This window comes from Bos indicus, chromosome 16 (assembly GCF_029378745.1).
Source record: "Bos indicus isolate NIAB-ARS_2022 breed Sahiwal x Tharparkar chromosome 16, NIAB-ARS_B.indTharparkar_mat_pri_1.0, whole genome shotgun sequence".
Taxonomy (NCBI): domain Eukaryota; kingdom Metazoa; phylum Chordata; class Mammalia; order Artiodactyla; family Bovidae; genus Bos; species Bos indicus.
In genome coordinates, this window is record NC_091775.1 from 27,366,253 (window position 1) to 27,387,327 (window position 21,075).

The following is a 21,075-nucleotide window of genomic DNA, read 5'->3' on the forward strand; positions in this document are numbered from 1 at the left end:
TAATCTGGGTGAAAACATGCATAGGAATCGTCCTCATGAGTGATGATTTCTTCTGGTACCTGTGTGTCTGCCAGAGGTGGGGAGGGACTGGAGAGAGATTTCTCCTGAAGTTGTTTTGTCTACTGAGAAGAATGCTGTGCCAGAAGGGTTAGTGAGCCAAACAATGGTTTTCTTTTTTATTCTTGGCATCATGTGTAGGTCAAATAAACCAATAGCATTTGATGACCCATTTTTCTTACTGCATTTCCAGATTTTGTATGTGTGTTGGTCAGAAGGTGGTAAAGTAAGAAAGAAGGTTGTTTTTGCTTTTGTTTGTTGACCAGGCAGAAAAAGATGTTACTGGTAATTTGAACACTAATTTTTCCTTTATATTTAAGGCCTGGACCCTTTGATGGGAAAAAATTAATAAAAAAATCTCATTTGAAGCAAATCCCAGCCATAGGACTATTTTTCTTACATGCAAGCAATACTACCCTATAGGATATAACATAGAAAACAAGTTAATAAGATCATGACAACTTACATTTATTTTTTTTTTTTTAGCATTATATTTGTTTAGGGGATAAAACTTTTGCATCTGATGTCTTGGTAGCCACAGTTCTTAGCTTAGCTGATTGGTTTCTATTTTCTTTTATTTATTCTTATTCTAAGACCTAAGTGACTTAGACGGAAAATCATATTTCCTTGACATTTTTAAAAGATGTAAGACATTCTTAAGATTATTCACATTATCTTAATCCACACAACTAATTGCCCTCACGAATAATCACCTTCGCCCTTCATTTTGCCTGTTGTTTCTGTATCAGAACACCTCAAGCATGATATTATTGAAAAGCTAAAGAATGATATTGGTGAAGTAAATAGTAAATGTCGTGTCCGACTCTTTGCGACCCCATAGACTGTAGCCTACCAGGTTCCTCCGTCCATGGGATTTTCCAGGCAAGAATACTGGAGTGGGTTGCCATTTCCTTCTCTAGGAGATCTTTCCAACCCAGGGATAGAACCCAGGTCTCCCACATTGTAGGCAGACGCTTTACCATCTGAGCCACCGGGGAAGTCCCCTCTCTATTCTACCACCTCCCCACCCCCATCCTAAAATATTCTAATTCTTTTTTTTTTTTAATTTATTTGATTACATCTCGTCTTAGTTGTGGCTCTCGGGCTCCAGAGCATGCTCAGTAGTTGGGGCTACAGTCCATGGGGTTGCAAAGAGTCGGACATGACTGAGCGACTAAGCACACGGGGAGGAAGTGGTCAGTGGGACAGGAGAGGGGTTCTGCCTGGTGTGGCTGGGAGGAGACAAGAGGAGGGCTAACTTACCAGCTGGTTCTGTTGCACGCGTGGCAGGGCTTCTCCTAATGCTTTCACAACTCCTGCAAGAACCCTTGTTTTCAAAGAGCTGTTTTAAAATATTTTTCCTGTCTTTCCTACATAATTGTCTGCCTGACTGTAAGTGGTTGATTTTATATCGTTTTCTTTCTTAGGGTCAGGAAACTGGAGCATGGCTATGAGCAACGGAAACAGCGATTTTATGGTTCTGAGCAATGGCAGCATCGCAGCCAGAGCTACCACCCCTACTCCCCTCAGCCCCTGTGATGGAGACCCTGCAGCCCAGCAGCTCGAATGCAAAGAAGCACCCAGAACAAAAGTGAGTCCAAATGGATGCCTGCAAGTTAATGGCACTGTTAAATCATCCTTTCTGCCTTTAGACAACCAAAGAACGCCTCCGGTGTTACCCCAGTGCTGCCATCCTTGCCCATACCATCACCCTTTGACTCCCCATGACAGTCACCAAGAGTGCCATCCCGAGGCTGGCCCTGCAGCACCTCCTGCTTTGGCCTCGTGTTGCATGCAGCCACACTCAGAGTACTCTGCATCTCTCTGTCCAAACCATTCACCTGTTTATCAGACAACGTGCTGTCTTCAGCCCTCTCCATCCTTCTGCCTGCATCATCCGTGGCCTGACCATTTTCAGCATCAGCACGTGCCGCAGCACATAGCCAACATCAGGTGAGTGGTCCGCAAGGTTTGCTGGACTTTAGCATTTGACTAATTTCATGTGAATGTGACTGCTTGTGTTGATTTCTCCAAAAGGAGGAGAGAATAATGTATCAGGAAAAGGGAATTAATGAAACTGCTTAGTTTGTGGATTGTGTGAAGGCTGTTAAAATGCAAATGAAGTATTATTCTATTTGTTTTATCCGGTGACTTCTTAGTCAGTTAAACCCTGTCTTCCTTTTTTTCTTATTGGTGAGCTGGTTAGGTGTCCCTGCTAGGACTTGAAATATAAAGTCCAGTAAAAGGTTTTATTGTCAGTAATTTTATTATTAAACATGGGAGATGGATATATTTGTGATGAGGCTGCCTAAACAGGAATCCTTTTTGCTACTATTGATAGTGATCAACATTTATGAAAAAGAAGTATAAAACCAAGTGCTTCATTATAGCTGTACTCACAGTTTCTATTCAAATGGTTTGGCTGACTATGTAATATATTGAGATGATACAAAAGCAACAATTTCTTTCATAGCAGGTAGGAGAAGGCAATGGCACCCCACTCCAGTACTCTTGCCTGGAAAATCCCATGGATGGAGGAGCCTGACAGGCTGCAGTCCATGGGGTCACGAAGAGTCGGACACGACTGAGTGACTTCACTTTCACTTTTCACTTTCATGCATTGGAGAAGGAAATGGCAACCCATTCCAGTGTTCTTGCCTGGAGAATCCCAGGGACGGGGGAGCCTGGTGGGCTGCCGTCTTTGGGGTCGCACAGAGTCGGACACGACTGAAGTGACTTAGCATAGCATAGCATAAACAGGATCATACAATATGTACCCTTTTGTATCTGATAATTTTGACTCATAACCTTTTTGAGACTATCTAACTGCTATGTGTGTTACTTTCCCTTTTTATTCCTAAGTAGTAATTCACTGTGTGCAGGTAGCAAATTCACTTATAGGTAAAGGAGTACAAAGTTCCAGTTCTGAAATAAATAAGTCATGAGGATGTAACGTATGGTGTGGTGACCATAGTTAATAATACCATATTGTAAAGTTGAAAGTTGCTAAGACAATAGATCTTAAAAGTTCTCATCGCAAGAAAATTAATTTGTAAATATGTGGTAATGGATGGTAAGCAAACGTAATGTGGTGATCATTTTGCCGTATATGCAAATATCGAATCATTATGTTGTACACCTGAAACTAATGTTATATGTCAGTTGTATCTCAATTTTTTTTTAAATCACATCCAGACAGGGATTAAGTAATAAATACTTTGCACTTTTATCAGGTTTTAGATGCTGCTGAGATTATCTGGTTTCAGTCCTTTGAAAAGAGAGGAAGAGAAAGGTGGGGAAAAGGACAAGGGATGGGAGAGAGGGCGTGGGGATCCTCTGCAGCATGTTTCTGCAGTTGCTGAATAGTTTTTTCGTACCAGATGCGAGAATCTTTTAGTTTATAGAACTACGATGAAAGCACTCACCGAAGCCGTTTCTTAGAAGATTGGTCCTGACAGCATTGTGTAGCATCGCTAGTTTCAGACTCTTTCCACTTTGAATGAAATAGTATAAGTGATTAATTTTAAAATTATATGGTCATAAATATTGATATTTTAGAATCATAAATTATATGGTTTCAGGGTGTGAGATGATATTTTGAAGCTGATCCCTCCTTTAAAAACTGTCACAAAACAGTAGAACAATGGGCAAGAAAACAATTGTTTCAACATGACGGACATATCAGTACTTTCAGCATATCAGTACTTTCAGGATTCTGATTTAACATTTCTCAATGATCTAATTTTAAAGGAATGAAAGTCCTATATGCATATGACTTTAAATACAATGGTATTAAAAAAACAAACTGATTTTTTTAAAGTACCATATTTGCCCATCAGGAAAAACTGTAGAATAAACTGGAATATTATGTGAAAAAATTTTCATATAAGAATTTTATCTCAAGAATTTGAACCTTTTGATGAACCGTTTATAACAGACATAGAATTTTTCAAAGATGCCTGTGAAGGAATGGTATGTGTCCAGTTGTGTATAGTACATACTTTATTATAAAATTTGTGCTTCCAGAAAGTCTTCCCTATCTGCTACATTTATGTATTTAACATGTATATAGTCAGTAGTATTTACTGAATATTTACATGTGCCAGGTACCAAAGATATAATTCCAAATGAGATGAGACTTTTTTCCCATCATAAAACTATAAGCTAGTAGGGAGGGAGACAGAAAAGCAAACAGGCAGCTACAGGCAGCTCTTATCTCTTATTGTGATATGAGATACCAAGAAGGGATGAAAAATAAAAATGTTACAAATGGAGAAGAGGTGGTCTGGTCGACAGTGGGAATGGTCTGTGTAAAGACTTACAAAGTGGTGTGAACCCAACTCCAGCATGGTTGAGTATGACTAGGCGCTGGAGGAGAAAGTGTACTAGCAAGGGGAGAGGTATACTGGGACTAAATCCTGAGGGGCGTGTGAATCACCTGAGATTTCTGGACGGTATCCTGAGCCAGTGAGAGGCAGTGTGGATGTTTGTGTGTGCATGACTTTTTTATTGTGAAAAAAAATATGCAGAACATAAAATGTATCATTCGAATCATTCCTGTGAGTACAGTTCAGTCGCGTTAAGTACATTTGCATTGTTGTGCAACCGTCACCACCATCCCTTCTCCAGAACATCCATCATCTCCCCAAACTGAAACTCCGTACCCATTAAACAATAATTTCCCATTCTTCCCTCCCCAGCCCTTGGCAACCACCATTCAACTTTCTATCTCCATGAATTTGGCCACTCTAGGTACCTCATATGAATGGAATCATACAGTATCTGTTCCTTTGTGACTGATTTCACTTAGCATGTCTTCAAGGTTCATCCAAATCGTAGCATGTATCAAAATTTTCTCCTTTGGAAAGGCTGATTAATACCCCATTGTATGTATATACCGCATTATTTTCATCCACTTATCTGTCAGTGGACACTTGGATATTGTGAACAGTGCTGCTCTGAACGTGGGTGTACAGATACCTGTTTGAGTTCCTGCTTTCACTTCTTTTGGTTACATACCCAGAAGTTAATTACTGGATCATGTGGTAATTCTGTTTGACTTCTTGAGAATCCACCACACTGTTTCCACAGCTGCTGGGCACATCCTTGCCAACACTTGTTCTTTTCTGTTTGTTTTTTTTAATTGTTTTATAATAGCCATCCTAATGGGTGTGACATTATAGATTTTTAAGCAGAAAATAATTCAGATTCATATTTTAGAGAGGTCTGTAACCTGCATTGTGGAGAACTGGGTCAGGACTGTCGTAGAGAGAAAGATCTTTAGAAGCCTTTTTGCAGGTGAGAGAAGGTGATGACTTGATCCAAGATTTAGAAATAATTTCACACTAGAAAGATTTATGAGGTAGAATCTACTAGGTTTGGTGAGCCACTGGTTATGGGGGAGGAAGAGAAAGAGAATCACAACTAACTTGCAGTTTTCTGGTTTGAGCAACTAAGCAGGTAGATGGGGATGCCAGTCACTAAAATGGGGAGGACAGGAGAAGGCTTAGCAAGCAGAGCTTCTGGGGTTGGGGTGGGGGGTAGTAACAATGGAAGAGTGCCGTCCTTTGAGCTTTCTTGAAAGAATAAGGATGCTGCGTTATACATGACCATTACACTGAGGCTAACGATACTGTTGGAGGCGATCGTAGGATGAAAACTGGAGGTTTAGACTCAGCCCAGCGTGCATGTATTTGCAGCACTGTACTGTGGACAAGGCACTAAGCCAGCTGCTGTGTCTGTCGTTCCCAAATCAGGAAGACATCCACGGAAACAAATGCGGATGTGGATATAGCTGCTGTGTAAGAGCAGGGCAGTTTGGGATAGAATACACAGGATGGTCTAACTAGGAAATTCTGAAAGTGACAATGTTGTGTGATACTTTGCTGCCTTTTATTAGTTACTCTACCCAACACTTTTAGGACAGTTATTAGAACAAAGATTCTAGAGGCTGTTCCTCTACCAGGAATGCTGATTCTCTAAATCTTTTTATTTTCTTTTTGTGATTTCTTGCATGTTGCTATTTTAAAAATTGATACTCTCAAATACTTGAATATTCAATTAAAGTTATTCAATTAATGTTTGAGATGTACTTCTGACTTGATAATAGTATAGAATGTTCACATCACTTTAAGACTATCCTAAAGGTTGACAGCCTTGTAGTAAAATTATGTATAGATGGAAGATCCCAGATACTTTCAATTGCTATTCCTTTTAGGACCTACAAATACACCCACCTGGTTGGTATTTTAAAGTTGTTACTTGTTTATAAAGTACTTAAGCCACATAGAATGTCTTAAAAAGCCAATAAAATAGAAAGTATAATTTTATGCCAGCTCATTTGCCACCTCCTTTCAGTTGTTCATATTCTCCTTTCTCTTTTCCCCACCTTCTGTACTACAGTAGATTTCTTTCATTGTTTCTTGACTCTCTAAGCTGTAATAAATCTTTCTAAGAGATTCGTTATAGTCAATCACTCGTGTGTGTTTTTTTTTGCTGTTTTTAAAATTATCTGTTAATCATCTGACTGATTAAGATCATTGCAGGGGTCACATTTAGTATATTCTCTTTTGATTCTATTTATCACCACATATTAAGTAGTTCAACTTAATCTCGTTTTAAAGCTTCTGGCTTTTTCATGTATAGATTCCTATCCTCATGCCCATCAATCAGCTGATAATGTGACTAATTGAGAACACTCAGGATTATTTTTTTAAACTTTTTATTTTGTATTGGTATAGCCAATACACATAAATGTGCAATAAATATATTTATTTGTATAGCCGATTAACAGTGCTGTGATAGTTTCAGGTGAACAGCAAAGGGACTCAGCCAGACATATACATGTATCGATTCTCCCCCAAACTCCCCTCCCATCCATAATATTGAGCAGAGTTCCACGTGCTATGTAGTAGGTCCTTGTTGGTTATCTACTTTAAATATAGCAGTATGTACACGTTTATGCCAGTTTCCCTAACTCTGCCCCCATCCTTGCCTCCTGGCAACCATGATTTCATTCTCAAAGTCTGGGAGTCTGTTTCTGTTTTGTAAAGAAGTTCATTTGTATCATTTCTTTTTAAAGTCTACATATAAGGGATGTCATGTGATACTTCTCCTTCTCTGAGTTACTTCACTCAGGATGACTATCTCTAGGTCCATTCATGTTGCTGCAAATGGTATTATTTCATTTTTAATGGCTTAGTAATATTCCATTGTATGTATGTACCACATCTTCTGTATCCATTCCTCTATCAGAGAACACTAAGAATTTTAAAAAGGCAGATAGTAGTCTCTCCCTACCATGAGACGGAGCCTATATCCACAAGTCCTAAACCTAGTTGATTATCAGTATCCACCAGGGGAATTAAAGAATAAGATAAGTATGATAATAATGAGAAGTTTAGCTTGCAGTAGAAACGATAAAGCATTCAGGAGTTCAGAAGTGGGAAGGATTCCTGTAGGTTGATAAAGTTAGGGACAGTCTGACAAGAGAGAACTTGAGTGACCCTTAAAGGGTGACCAGGAAGGATAAAGGGACTGCCTACATAGTGCAGAACACAGAAGGTGGTGGGGAAGACTGGACGGGGGAAGCACACAAAAATAAAAGCCTACGTAAGGAAGAGTAAGGAGAACAGGATGGCCGGGGTGAAGGGATCATTTGTACTGTCAGGAGGGACAGCTTTTCCTAATTTTACATCCCAAGTACAGTCAAGTCCTCTAAAAGGCTGCATGGTAATGATCTGCTCTTTATCCTCAGAGCTCTGGAAAAACCTCTCAGGAGCCAGTCACATTCCATGTGTGCTCACTGAAGCAAAGTTTTGAATGATTCATTTGGGAATCTTCTTATTGCCGTATTAAAGTGAAAGGGTAATGGTATTATGACAATTAATAAGGAGTTCTGCATCCAAAAATAGCATACAAGATTTCTAATCTAAACTATACTTACCTTTTAATTTGGTGTTGCAAAAAATGTTCCTGATGTTCACAGAGGGCTGCATAAAGGATACTTGGCAATGACCAATAAACTCGTTATCATGGTAGGGAACCTGTGATAGTTTTGGGTGCCTGCCAAATGCATTTTTATTTCTCTGAGGGTGATTTCATAGACAGATGGTCACTTTGAATGTTCCCCATGGCACTCTGGAGGAATTAGGGCTATACCGAGTTAAGAAGACTTGGCACAGAGGGGGACCATGGAACCCTACCATTAGTTCAGCCCCTGAAAGGTTAAACAAACATTGTCCCTACCTCCACATACATTGTGACTATATAATTTTTGTAACCTATATTTCCTTTCTCCTTGAGTTCTTTATTAGTTTTCCAATTTCAGACTCGCTTTTCTCCGAGGTTTTCTTTTTGTTTCCCCTTAGGGCACTAGTTACTTTCTCTGAAGGGAACAATTTTTCCTAAAAAGTAAGACCTGAGAATTCTTGTATTTGGTTAAAAGAGATAGAATCTACCACTTGGAATCTGGTTCCTTTGTGTATGTTGTATCATAACGTCCAGGGGTTAAATTATAGACCTGAGCACCATTTTCCGAAGGGTCTTACTTTGCCGCACCTGGCCTGCAACGCTCCACCCTCCCCCTTCCCTAAGCCTGCCAATGATGTTATTTTAGTTAGCTAGGAAATTTGAACCAAAAGTCCCTCTGAACACTTCATCAGCAGTGTAGCATGAACTTGGCATTGACACAGATCCTGGAGTCTCTGATTTGCCCAGATCACCAGACTCAGCTCAAATGGCTTTTCTGAGATGTTGGAGCAATGAGTGGAGAAATTTCAAGGTTAGTTACTCACTTATTTAATAAGTATTTAATAAATACTAAGTGTTAATTGCTGGAGACAGGGGTAAAAACTGCAAGCATGGGTCCCAGTTTCCAAGATGGAGCGGTAATGTGGGCAGGGTAAGATGCTCAGATTTCAGCATGAGTTGACCTCAGGTAGGCAGCCCTTTTTGATCAACAAATATTGACTGCAGAGCTGCTCTCTTCTCTGGAGCACAGAAGTTAAATATCAGTGCTTTTACAGAGACACAAGCAGGGTTTATATATTAACAAAAAAGGAGAACGGGACTGTCTACTATTTTATAAATTCATTTTCCCCTCTTTTCCTCTCTTACCATTAGAAGGTTGTGTGCATGTGTGCTAAGTTGCTTCTGTTGTGCCTGAGTCTTTGTGACCCTGTGGACTGTAGCACACCAGGTTCCTCTGTCCATGGGATTCTCCAGGCAAGAATACTGGAGTGGATTGCCGTGCCCTTCTTCTGGGGATCAAATCCGCATCTCTCATGTCTCCTGCATTGGCAGGTGGGTTCTTTACCAGTAGCACCACTAATAGCTAAACAATCATTTGTCTTTATATACAATTGCTATAAATTATAACCTGGCCAGGACTGCAAGGCAGGTGTCTTGGTTCAGGATCATCCAATAAAATGAAAAATTCAGCTCTTCAGTCACACTGGGCACCTTGCAAGTGCTCAGTAGCCATATGTGACTAGTGGCTACCATATTGGACAGTACAGATACGGAACACATCCATTATTGCAGAAAACTGTTATTGGAAAACTATCTTGACTCTGTTAAAGCAACTGGAATCCCTTTTTAACCTCTGTGGCAGCAAATGGAGCATGTATGATGTAGAGTAACAGCAGTATTTGACAATGAATACCCTTTTTGGTCAACATAATTCTAATTCATTGGAGTATGGTTGCTTGTATTTTGTTTATAATAAGGAAATGACAAAAGATAAAATTCCCTTTCTCCAAAAATCTGAAAGTCTAAAGCCCCATGTTATTATTATTATTTTTTTTAATGTAGCAGGTCAGCAATATCCTTCAACATCTTCTAGAAGCCATAGTTAATGTCTAATAAAAACTACTGCAGATCAATCTGGAGACAAAAGTGCCAGGGTATTGAATTTATAGTTGCCTGCACTTTCTATTTGTGGATCTAAAATACAAATGTTAAAACAAAGTTTTCCTGAAAGGTATAAGTAAGTACAGCTAGCCTAGATTACTCCTAGAGGAGTAATCATTGCTACTACATTACAGCTCTCATTTTTCTTTGCTCAATCCTTCTTCCTTTCCTTCCTGTACAACATGAGGTGGGAAGAGGATGGACTTTAGAAGAGAGGCCCTGTGTTTGAATCCTGGCTCTACCATTGAATAGCTTTGTGCTCTTGGGTAAATATTGCATCTCTCTCAGCCTTCATTTCTGTCTCTATAAAAATGGGAGTAACAGTGCCTGTGTACTTAAATCACTCAGTCGTGTCTGATTCTTTGTGACCCCATGGACTGTAGCCCACCCAGCTCCTCTGTCCATGGAATGCTCCAGGCAAGAATACTGGGGTGGGTTGCCATTTCCTCCAAGGGGTCTTCCCAACCCAGGGATGGAAACTGCGTCTCCTGTGTGTCCTGCATTGCAGGTGGATTCTTTAAAGTTGAGCCGTCAGGGAAGCCCTAAACCAAGCATAGTGCCTAGAACCAGATTATCAGTCTCCTTTCTCTTCTCTTTCTGCTTTTGTTCCTTTCATTTTCTTCCCTTAAGTTTTTGTCATTGTTGTTCTTTGCTTTGTGTACTTATTTTTGTTAATATTGTTTCAGAAATCAGGTTATTATTGAATCTCAATTTAAATAAATACCTGATGTGTTGCTTTTCACTCTCATTTATGAATTGTGTATCTTTTTTACCCCATCAACCTACAGGAAAGGGCAAATGGGAACGATGGTCACTAAGTTGCCTTTTGGAAGAGGAAAGGGGAGTTGTTGAGAATAAATGGGCCTCTCCAACCCCAAGACTCAGAGCCTTTATACCTTATACTAATTGTATAATCTGATTATGACAGTTAATTTTAGAAGTCTGGTAGAATTTAATCTTGATTTCACTGAAACCAAGGTTTATTTTTACATTCCTCAAAGTAGTCAAAATTAACTTTTTAAAACAAGATAATGTTTGTAAAATTTAAAATGTTCCAAGCTTGCTTGCCAAAGTCAGTCAGTTTGGCAGTCAAATTGAGTAAAGGCCTATTTTATTAGTAGGACGTCTTTTAGAGACGTCTATATACTATAAATGAACCGATTTTAGAGTGTGCTATGCCTCATGGAATGCATTGCACAGTCTGTAATACATTTCAAAATATGAGCCTTGGTCATCTTTTACTTTAATAATAAATGTCAGGCAACAATACCCTCTTTATTTCTTAAAATTAATTAATATAACATTTTGGAATGAAGCAAATGAATTCTCCAATTGCCCCCTTTCTATAGTGTTCCTACTTGTTTAGCAGATTCTAGAGACTGAAGAAAAAGAGGAATGGTTCAGTTTTTTCTTTTTCATTAAAAAAAGTTTAAAAAGGTAAAATATTTAGCAAACAGCAAAACATAAAAGATATTGTTATGAATCAGTTATATCTCTAATTGCAGGAAAGAACCAACTGTACTACTGAATCTTCTTTCCAAACTTAAGTGGATTGTTAGGTGTAATTTAAGAGACTTTCTAGGGCTTCCCTGGTGGTCCAGTGGGTGGGAGTCCACCTTGCAATGCAGGGGACACTGGTTTGATCCCTGGCCCGGGAAGATACTGCATGCCACAGAGCAGTTAAGTCTATGTGTCACAACTCTGAGCCAGTGCTGTAGAACCCACGATCCTCAACTACTGAGCCCAGGCACTGCAGCTGCTGAAGCTCTCATGCCTAGAGCCCAAGCTCCACCACAAGAGAAGCCACTGCAATGGAAGGCTCACACACACAGTGAAGAGTCGTCCCCATTCACTGAAACTAGAGAAAGCCTGCGTGTGACAAGGAAGACCGACCACAACCAAAAATAAGTAAGGAAATCTTAAAAAGAAAGACGTAGAAAACATCTGAAAAAGGAAAGAACTTAACATTTCTAGGAAAATTTTCATTGCTATACTATGTTGTGGTCTTTTCAGCAAAATTTATTCTACAAAATTGTATCTTAAAAAACAAAAACCAGAGAGCTAGCTGCTTAGCATTTTAGAGTTTGAAATGCAGCCTAGTCTGGGACATATTTGGAACTCAAATTTTTATTGAATGACTTATTACTGTCTCCCCCCTGCCCTCAATTCTCAGAGCATCTTTTTTTTTAATTGTGAAAAGTTGATAAAGCTTAAATTTTTTAAAAACCTCACAAAGCCAGATTGGTCACTGCCATCAAGCCGTTTATTATTTAATAGAGAGATTGGGGCAAAAATAAACCACTGGCTTCCCCAGTGGTTCAGCAGTAAAGAATCCGCCTGCTATGCAGGAGACGCAGAGAGTGGGGTTCGATCCCTGGGTCAGGAAGATCCCCTGGAGGAGGAAGTGGCAACCCACTCCAGTATTTTTGCCTGGAAAATCTCATGCCTGGCAGGCTACAGTCCATAGGGTCTCAAAGAGTCAGACACAACTGACTGACTAAACAGCAACAGCAGCAACAAAAACCACAGTCTCTGAAAACCAGAATCAGAGTTCAGAGGGTTATGTGAGTCCCAAAGAGGAAGGCGGAGTCATAAGACAGCTGAGATAAGCAGCCTTGGGAGATGGAGTCTTTCAAAAATAAGACAGGAGACCAGTTGCCCAAAATGTGGGGAAGGAGGCTGGGAGGAGATGAGAGTGGGAGCAAGTGTGAGGGCAGCCTGGCAAGCAGCGTCCTCTGTCTGGGGAAGAGCCCAGAGGGGGCGGCACATTGTGACCATTGGGCTTATTTCATTTGACCTTTGGATAACAATAGGCTATAGTTTGTCAAAGACTGCTCCCCTGAAACAGTGGATTCTGAATGTTGTGGAGTCAACATAAAGGACTTGGGAAGTATCTGAGTACTTTATGTGCAGTGATGTCTATAATTCGATACCTTTGATGCACTGGTATTTCCTTAGGCTCGCTTGTTGAACTATTTCTTTAGTACTGATTTTGGGTACCAGCTACCAAGATGCCTAGCATTTAGCAAAGACTTGGAAATTGTTGAGTGAAACGAATAAATAATTGAACACCAAGCAAGTCCTTCTTATGCGGAGCTTGATTTTATGATGTTTAACTTTGATAATGAAAATCAGACACATTGATCTCCTGGAATAAGGTATTTCCCACACAGTGGCAAAGGTTTAAAACGTTTTGTTCCCTTAAAGACCCTATTTTATCAATTGTCAAGTCTCTTTGGGGGGATATCACCTCTGGTCCTTTAAATCCCCGCTCAGTGCATTGGTTTCTAACTTAAAAAAAAAAGATTACAGCCTCATTCATGAAGAAGTAAGAAAGGAAAGGTAGAACAAGATGGTGGAGGAGTAGGTGGACGTGGAGTACATCTCTCTCCACGGACACATCAGGAAAGCACCTTCAGACACAGAAATGCATGCAGAGCACCAGCTGAGAGCAGACAGGAGAACCTGACCAGTGGAAAGAGTATATAGCACCACACAAAGCTTGGTAGACAAAGGAACTAGGGGGGAAAACAGGAGTGTTAGTAGGACTTGACCTGTCCTCGGCTGGTGGGGAACTGAGGCAGGGGTCCTATCCCCACATCAGGGCAATTGTCTGAGTCAGAGATGAAACATTTAAGGCTGACAGTGAAACAGCTGATCTGTGGCAGCCTAAATGGAATGAGAATCAGACAGTCCTTGCCGCAGCCAAACATACCCAGGACAGGGATGCAGGTCCCCTGGAAGGTGCAGCAACTGGGAGCTGGAGTTTAGGGATTGTGGAGCAATCCCAGGGCGAGGGCTGCTGCTGACTGCAGAGAGACAGATCGAGAGGATGTGAGGGAGGAGATTGTGGTGGGAAATGCCTGTGGAGGAAAGCCAGGCAGCCATGGAAGCAAGGCAATACTGCTGAGTCACATGTAGGGGGTAGAGTCATCACCATAGCCTCTCTTTCCCCACATCTGAAGCTCAACAAGATAGGCTGGCCCATCGAAGGCCTGACTCACTGAACTACAGAGCAGGACCCTACCCAGGGGACCCCTTTAAGTGCCTGATGCACCACAGATCTACAGAGAAGGACCCCAGCCAGGGGGATCCCTCTATGTGCCTGAGTTGCCAAACAATGGAGAAGGACCCTAAGAATCCCTAAGTGCCTGAATAGTCAGAGCTACTGAGAAAGACTAGCCAAAGAGGCCTTCTGTTTGCCGCTACAAGAGGCTAGAAAAAAGACTCTGATAGGGTCATAACTCCTGGGGCGGAGGAAGTCCATGTCCCTGCACACTTGGCGCTGCAAGGATCCCCACAAGCCAAGCAGCTGCACCACCTTCACACTCAACTCTCACTGGGGCAGAGCTGCCGCAGGCAAAAAAAATCTTGCCTCTCTGCATGCAGGATCACTTCAGTCGTGTCCAACTCTGCAACCCTATAGACTGTGGCCTGCCTGGCTTCTCTGTCAGGGAAGGGGGTTCTCCAGCCAAGCATACTGGAGTGTGTTGGCCAGTACTGGTCACCATACCCTTCTAGAGCACTGTATTTCCTGCTGCCCCAGCCACCAACCCCCTGAGTACCTGGTGCTGCCAGAACCCCTGGGACCCAAGCAGCTGCACCGCCTCCACACCTGGCCCTCACAGGGGCAAACCCAAGTCCTCCAGGGCAGCCTCAGGAGTAAACCCCAGTGGACGACCCACATGCAGAGGTGGAAATAAAACCACAGTTGAAACCCAGGGGGAGCGTGGCTAAGGAAGAAGACCCAAAACCCTCCCACCAGCTGTACGAGCTACAGGTTAAATCCACACAATCAACTAGGCAGACTCTATGGAATATATAAAAGGCCATTGAGTGCTCCCACAAAAGAAAACGCACTAGTTCTGATAGCTGTGGACATTGGAGGCAAGAACACACAGGAGTGGGACCAGATTAGAATCTGAGCGGCCCCCACAGCAGGTCCGGAGATCAGCACGGTGTTGGAGGGCATCCTAGGGAGGAGAGGTGGCCTGTAACTCCCAGCAAGGGAAGGGGCTCTTGACAGCAGTGACTCAAGAAAAACATTTATTATTCTTATGTTTTGACTTGTTCTGTAGATTCTTTTGGATTTTTTTTTCTGTTTTTCCTTTTTTTTAACCTCTCTGTTGTAGTTGTCGATGTTATTGGCACTATAAAATCTAATTAAGCTTTTGAGTCTTGTTTTTTTCTTTCTTTTTTTTCTCAGCCACATTTTTTAGTGCTGTTATAAACCTCTGCTTCTACATTGGGCTTGTCAGTTCTGTGGAGTTTTCCTTTTTTTTCTTCTTTTCTCTTTTTTTAATTTTAATTTTTTAAACCTATTATTTTTTTTTTCTGCATTTATTCCTTTGTTTGCTTTTCCTACTGTTCTTTTCCCCTTGCAGTTAATCTTTAATGTATATAGATCTTCTTCATCTACTTCTATTTAAGACACTAATGAAAGAAATCAAAGATGACATAAACAGATGGAGAGATATTCCATGTTCCTGGGTAGGAAGAATCAATATTGTAAAAATGACTATACTACCAAATGCAATCTGCAGATTTAACGCAATCCCTATCAAATTACCAATGGCATTTTTCACAGAACTAGAACAAAAATTTTCACAATTCATATGGTAACACAAAAGACCCCAAATAGCCAAAGCAGTCTTGAGAAAGAAGAAGAGAGCTGGAGGAATCAACCTTCCTGACTTCAGATTATACTACAAAGCTACAGTCATCAAGACAGTATGGTACTGGCACAAAAACAGAAGTATAGACCAATGGAACAAGATAGAAAGCCAGAAATAAACCCATGCTCCCAAGGGTACCTTATTTTTGACAAAGGAGGCAAGAATATACAAGGGGGCAAAGGCAGCCTCTTCACTAAGTGGTGCTGGGAAAACTGGACAGTCACATGTGAAAGAATGAAATTAGAACCCTTCCTAACACCATACTCAAAGATAAACTCAAAAGGATTAAAGACCTAAATGTAAGACCAGAAACCATAAAACTCTTAAAGGAAAACAGGCAGAACGCTCAATGACATAAATCAAAGCAAGATCCTCTATGACCCACCTCCTAGAGTAATAGAAATGAAAAGAAAAGTAAACAAGTGGGACCTGATTAAACTTAAAAGCTTTTGCACAGCAAAGGAAACTATAAGCAAGGTGAAAAGACAACCTTCAGAATGGGAGAAAATAGTAGCAAATGAAACAACTAACAAAGGATTAATTTCCAAAATATATAAGCAGCTCATACAACTCAATATTAGAAAAACAAACAACCCAATCAAAAAGTGGGGGAAAGCCCTAAACAGGCATTTCTCCAAAGAAGACATACAGATGGCTAGCAAACACATGAAAAGATGCTCAACCTTTCTCATCATTGTGTGAGTGTGAGTGTGAAGTCGCTCAGTCGTGTCTGACTCTTTGCGACCCTGTGGACTGTAGCCCGCCAGGCTCCTCTGTCCATGGGATTCTCCATACAAGAATACTGGAGTGGGTTGCCATTTCCTTCTCCAAGGGATCTTCCCAATCCAGGGATCGAACCCGGGTCTCCTGCATTGCAGGCAGACGCTTTATCCTCTGAGCCACCAAGGAAGTTCTCATCATTAGAGAAATGCAAATCAAAACTACAGTGAGCTATCACCTCACACCAGTCAGAATGGCCATCATCAAAAAGTCTACAAACAATAAATGCTGGAGAGGGTGTGGAGAAAGGGAGTGCTCTTGCACTGTTGGTGGGAATGTAAATTGATACAGCCACTATGGAAGATGGTATGGAGATTCCTTAAAAACTAGGAATAAAACCACCATATGACCCAGCAATCCCACTCCTAGGGATATACCCTGAGGAAACCAAAATTGAAAGAGACACATGTATCCTACTGTTCCTTGCATCACTATTTACAATAGCTAGAACATGGAAGCAACCAAGATGTCCATTGACTGATGAATGGATAAAGAAGTTGTGGTACATATACACGATGGAATATTACTCAGCCTGAAAAAGGAGTCCCTTTGAGTCAGTTCTAATGAGGTGGATGAACCTAAAACCTATTACACTGAGTGAAGTAAGTCAGAAAGAGAAAGATAAATATCGTATTCTAACAGATATATGGAATCTAGAAAAATGCTACTGAAGAATTTATTTACAGGGCAACAATGGAGAAACAGACATAGAGAATAGACTTATAGACATGGGGAGAGGGGAGGAGAAGGTCAGATGTATGGAAAGAGTAACATGGAAACTTACATTACCGTATGTGAAATAGATGGTTTAGTCACTAAGTTGTCTCCAACTCTTGCTATCCCGTGGACTGTAGCCTACCAGGCTTCTCTGTCCATGGGATTCTCCAGGCAAGAATACTAGAGTGGGTAGCCATTTCCTTCTCCAGAGGATCTTCCCAACCCAGGAATCGAACCTGAGTCTCCTGCATTGCAGGCATATTCTTTACTGACTGAGCTATGAGGAAAGACCCTAAATAGATAGCCAGCGGGAATTTGCTATATGGCTAAGGAAACTCAAACAGGGGCTCTGTATCAATCTAGAGGGGTGGGAGGGGGAGAGAGGTGGGAGGGAAGTTCAAAAAGGAAGGGATATATGTACACTTGTGGCTGGTTCATGTTGAGGTTCAACAGAAAACAACAAAATTCTGTAAAGCAATTATCCCTTCAATAAAATAATAAATTAATTTTTTAAAAAAGAAAGGAAAGGTAGAGACCCAGTTCACTCCCACAGTGGCTCCTAAGCCTCTTTCATAAATGATTCTAGAGCCCTTTTGAGAAAGACAGGGCGGGGCCGGGAGACTCTGTGCCCAGGGAGAGTCAGCATCAGCCCAGAATAACCTTTCTGTTTGCTCAGCTCTAGCCACCTTCAGGATATTTGCAAATCTAGTAAAAGTGAGTTTATAAGCAATCAGCAGATCATAGAACTGATGGATGAAACATAAATTCCTAAATAATAGTTTGGACTTTTTTTGGTCCATATGTATTTTATGACTTAGAATAAAATGAGAGGATACAGGGCCAGATTTGATGCCTTAATCTCTGTGAATTTGCTAAGTTGTTGGTTTAGTTAAATCAGTTTATTTTCTCCATTTGAATGGTACAGGGCTCTGATGGTTATCAAATAGCTTGAGATTCAAGCATGATGCTTTCTACAGGAATGTGAGCAATTTACTGTTTCTAAACACTATTTTGTGTGTCTACTGAGAAGCAAGGATGGACAGTTAACACATTCATTCCTTCAGACCCTCGTTCTGTGCCTGTGGTCACTTGAATCTGCCCACCTCCCTCTGCCTGAAACACTGCTTTCATTATGTCACCGCTCTGCTCAGAAATCTTCCATGGTTTCCCCAAACTCCTTGGCCTGACATTGAAAGTCCCTTTAAAGGGATGGAGTGTGTTTTGTGGGGGAAGGAAGGGTAGCTCAGGGAGGAGCAATCTTCTAGCCCTGGTCAGGAAGAAGGTGACAAATCTCAGTGAATGAGATTACTGTATCAGATTTTTCCCCCTGCACTTTAGAAGCTTAAACAGAAATCTGATCAATGATTGCATCTCCATTTCTATTTATATTAATATGTAGTTGAGAACTAGACTCAGATAATTTTTTTGGTCCTGGTCAACACTAAATATTCTGGGTCTTTGTTTTTAGCTCTCTGTCATTGGCCACTCTTATTGGCTACCAGAAACTGAAACTACTTCATTGTAAAGCAGTCCCCAGGAGAGATTTATTTAAATGTATTATTTGATTGTTACAAGGTCTCCCTCTAATGCAGAATTAAACCCTACCTTGAGCTCCAAATTGTATTAATTTTTTTTTAACCTCCTTACCCGTGACCTCCATTTCCCAAAGCTCAGAATTCTGAGTAAGCAGCATTAGTATCTGGTGAGTATTTTGGCTTGAGGACTTTAAACTTCATTCCAGCATTCCAACCTCTTAAGTTAGTTAAATTTAATAAGATTTTTCTGGCTTTCTTATGAGCTTTTCTTGGATCTGCTATTAGTGATTATTATTCACATCTTATTAAGAAAAGTATATACTATAGTCTCATTTAGCATGTTTTGTTTCGGGGCTTATAGCAAGTCTGGCATGGAAAGGCTTGAGTTTAAGGGCAAGTGCTTTATAATTTAGTATAACTTTAAAATGTAACACATGGAGCTGTTCAGTTTATAACTCCAGCTAAACTATGCAAATTTAAGTTCATGGGCTGAGGAAGAATGTTTCTTTTAAGCAAAGATACTTTTCAACCGTTAAAAAAAAATTTTAATTAACCAGTTGTCTTTTTCAGAATGCTCATTGTTTTAAACTATTTCTTTTAAAATCATTCTTAGATTCCTCTTGGGGTGTGCATTGCATAGGACCAGAACCATGTGAAATTCTGGCCTCCAGTACTACAGGGACAAATGTATTTGAAAGTGGCAAGGGCGAAATGTGTCTGAAAATGAATTTCCCATACTCTGCTTCCCTCTTCTTTGAATGAACGGCAGAATAGCTGCCCTTTGACGACTGATCTGCCAGGCCTAGAACTCCACCTTTTTAAGAAGAAATAATTATTTAATTATATAAGAGGAAATTACCCCCCTCCCTGTTCTCACCCAGATCCGTATAACACAGTTCTTTTCTTATTTATTGCAATAACTGGGGAAAAAACAACATCATTTCTTTCTTGCTTATTAGGGCCAGGCTCTACTAATAAGAGAAAAATTTCTTTTTAACTTAAATTGGAGCTCAAGCTGTTACATGAAAGTCTGATTCGTTCCAGCTTTATAGGGTTTTGAGTCTGAGTGGGACAGACAGGGAATATTGTACATTATGTACAAAGCATATTTTTCTTATGGAACATCACACAGAAATGCCTTTGTGGGCTGCCAGTCTCAATCACTAATTGAAGTGACGTCTAGTAGATCCAGTGAGTGGGCAGTTTCGCCTGTCAGTTTTCCCATTGGACTAACTTCCTTAAATATCAGATAGTTGTCTTTGCCAGCAAGTTTAGTAAAGTTAGCATGTGGATTTATAAATATGTGGAAATGCACATTTTTATCATTGTTCACAGCAATCTTTTATCACATCTCTGAGGTATTCCTAATGTCTCTAGGGAGAAAATTGAAAATTATTTAACAGCTAAATTGGAGGTGAGTTTTTCTTAGCTAATCAATAGCCGCTGATGGCTTAAGCAATAGAAGGAGGTGAAAGATGGCAAAGGAAATTCAGCTGTAGGATTGCCTATAATCCATGGACATTTCTTCTGCCTTTGGCTGGCATGTTCCTGTCAGTTATCAAAAGAACATACATTTTTATATTCAAAGTGTAGACATTTATTATTGAAGGTAAGAATGGTCATAGTCAGGGGTCTAGATATATCTTGAGAGAGAAATTCTACATGGGTGTAAGTCTGATTTTAGTATCGCATAGTGCAGAAATTAATTTTTTTTTCATTATTTAAAATAACTAATCTCAGGTGTTCTGTTTAAAAACCGTGATTTAAAAGAAAAACGATTCATCACTGAATAAAGTCTGTAAAATTTATAGAGTACACCTAAGCCGAACATTATACGTGTTTCATCACAGTTTCAAAATGGAAAGAGACGAAGAACATTTTGAAGAGGTGTATCTCCTTTTCTCACCTACAGATGTAGGCTTTGCATGGAAATATAATTACCTGTAAATTGTTTCTATATTATTGGAGTACTTGACTATATCTGACTGGTCCTGTAAGCAATTAAGAATATTTAGTTCTCTATCAACATTGCAATTTAGACTACATTTAATTCTTATTCTGCTATCACATGAGTGTCTCTTTTGTGTAATTTTATAAAACAATCTTTCAAAGAATTTTTAATAGTAAGTTTTATTATTATTACACATATTCTAAAAGATTCCAAAATAATAATAGTCTCTGAATGTAAAGAATTTTTTTTAAATTGTGAATTGGAACTGATCTGGTCATGTGTTGTACCTGTGTTTGGCGAAGAAACATGGACATTAATAGTATAAAGTCTCAATTAAATTTACAGTAACAGTATTAATGATTTTACTGAACCCTTAACTATACACCAGACGCGGTGCTATATTTTACACATACTCTCTGATTTAATCCTGAAAACGACCCAAGGAATT

General features: G+C 40.1%; 1 protein-coding gene across 9 annotated transcripts in view; it reads left to right on the forward strand.

The window, feature by feature from the left end:
- The window catches only part of DISP1 (dispatched RND transporter family member 1), a 221,481-nt gene that overhangs the window by 160,275 nt on the left and 40,131 nt on the right, over window positions 1-21,075 (forward strand). For 4 of the 9 annotated variants that reach the window (XM_070768006.1, XM_019976338.2, XM_019976339.2 and 1 more), the window contains one exon: window positions 1,485-2,010. In XM_070768006.1, coding sequence (XP_070624107.1) covers window positions 1,502-2,010 — 509 coding nt within the window. In that variant the 5' untranslated portion in view covers window positions 1,485-1,501. The other 5 variants (XM_070768008.1, XM_070768010.1, XM_070768011.1 and 2 more) reach the window with 5 other exon arrangements.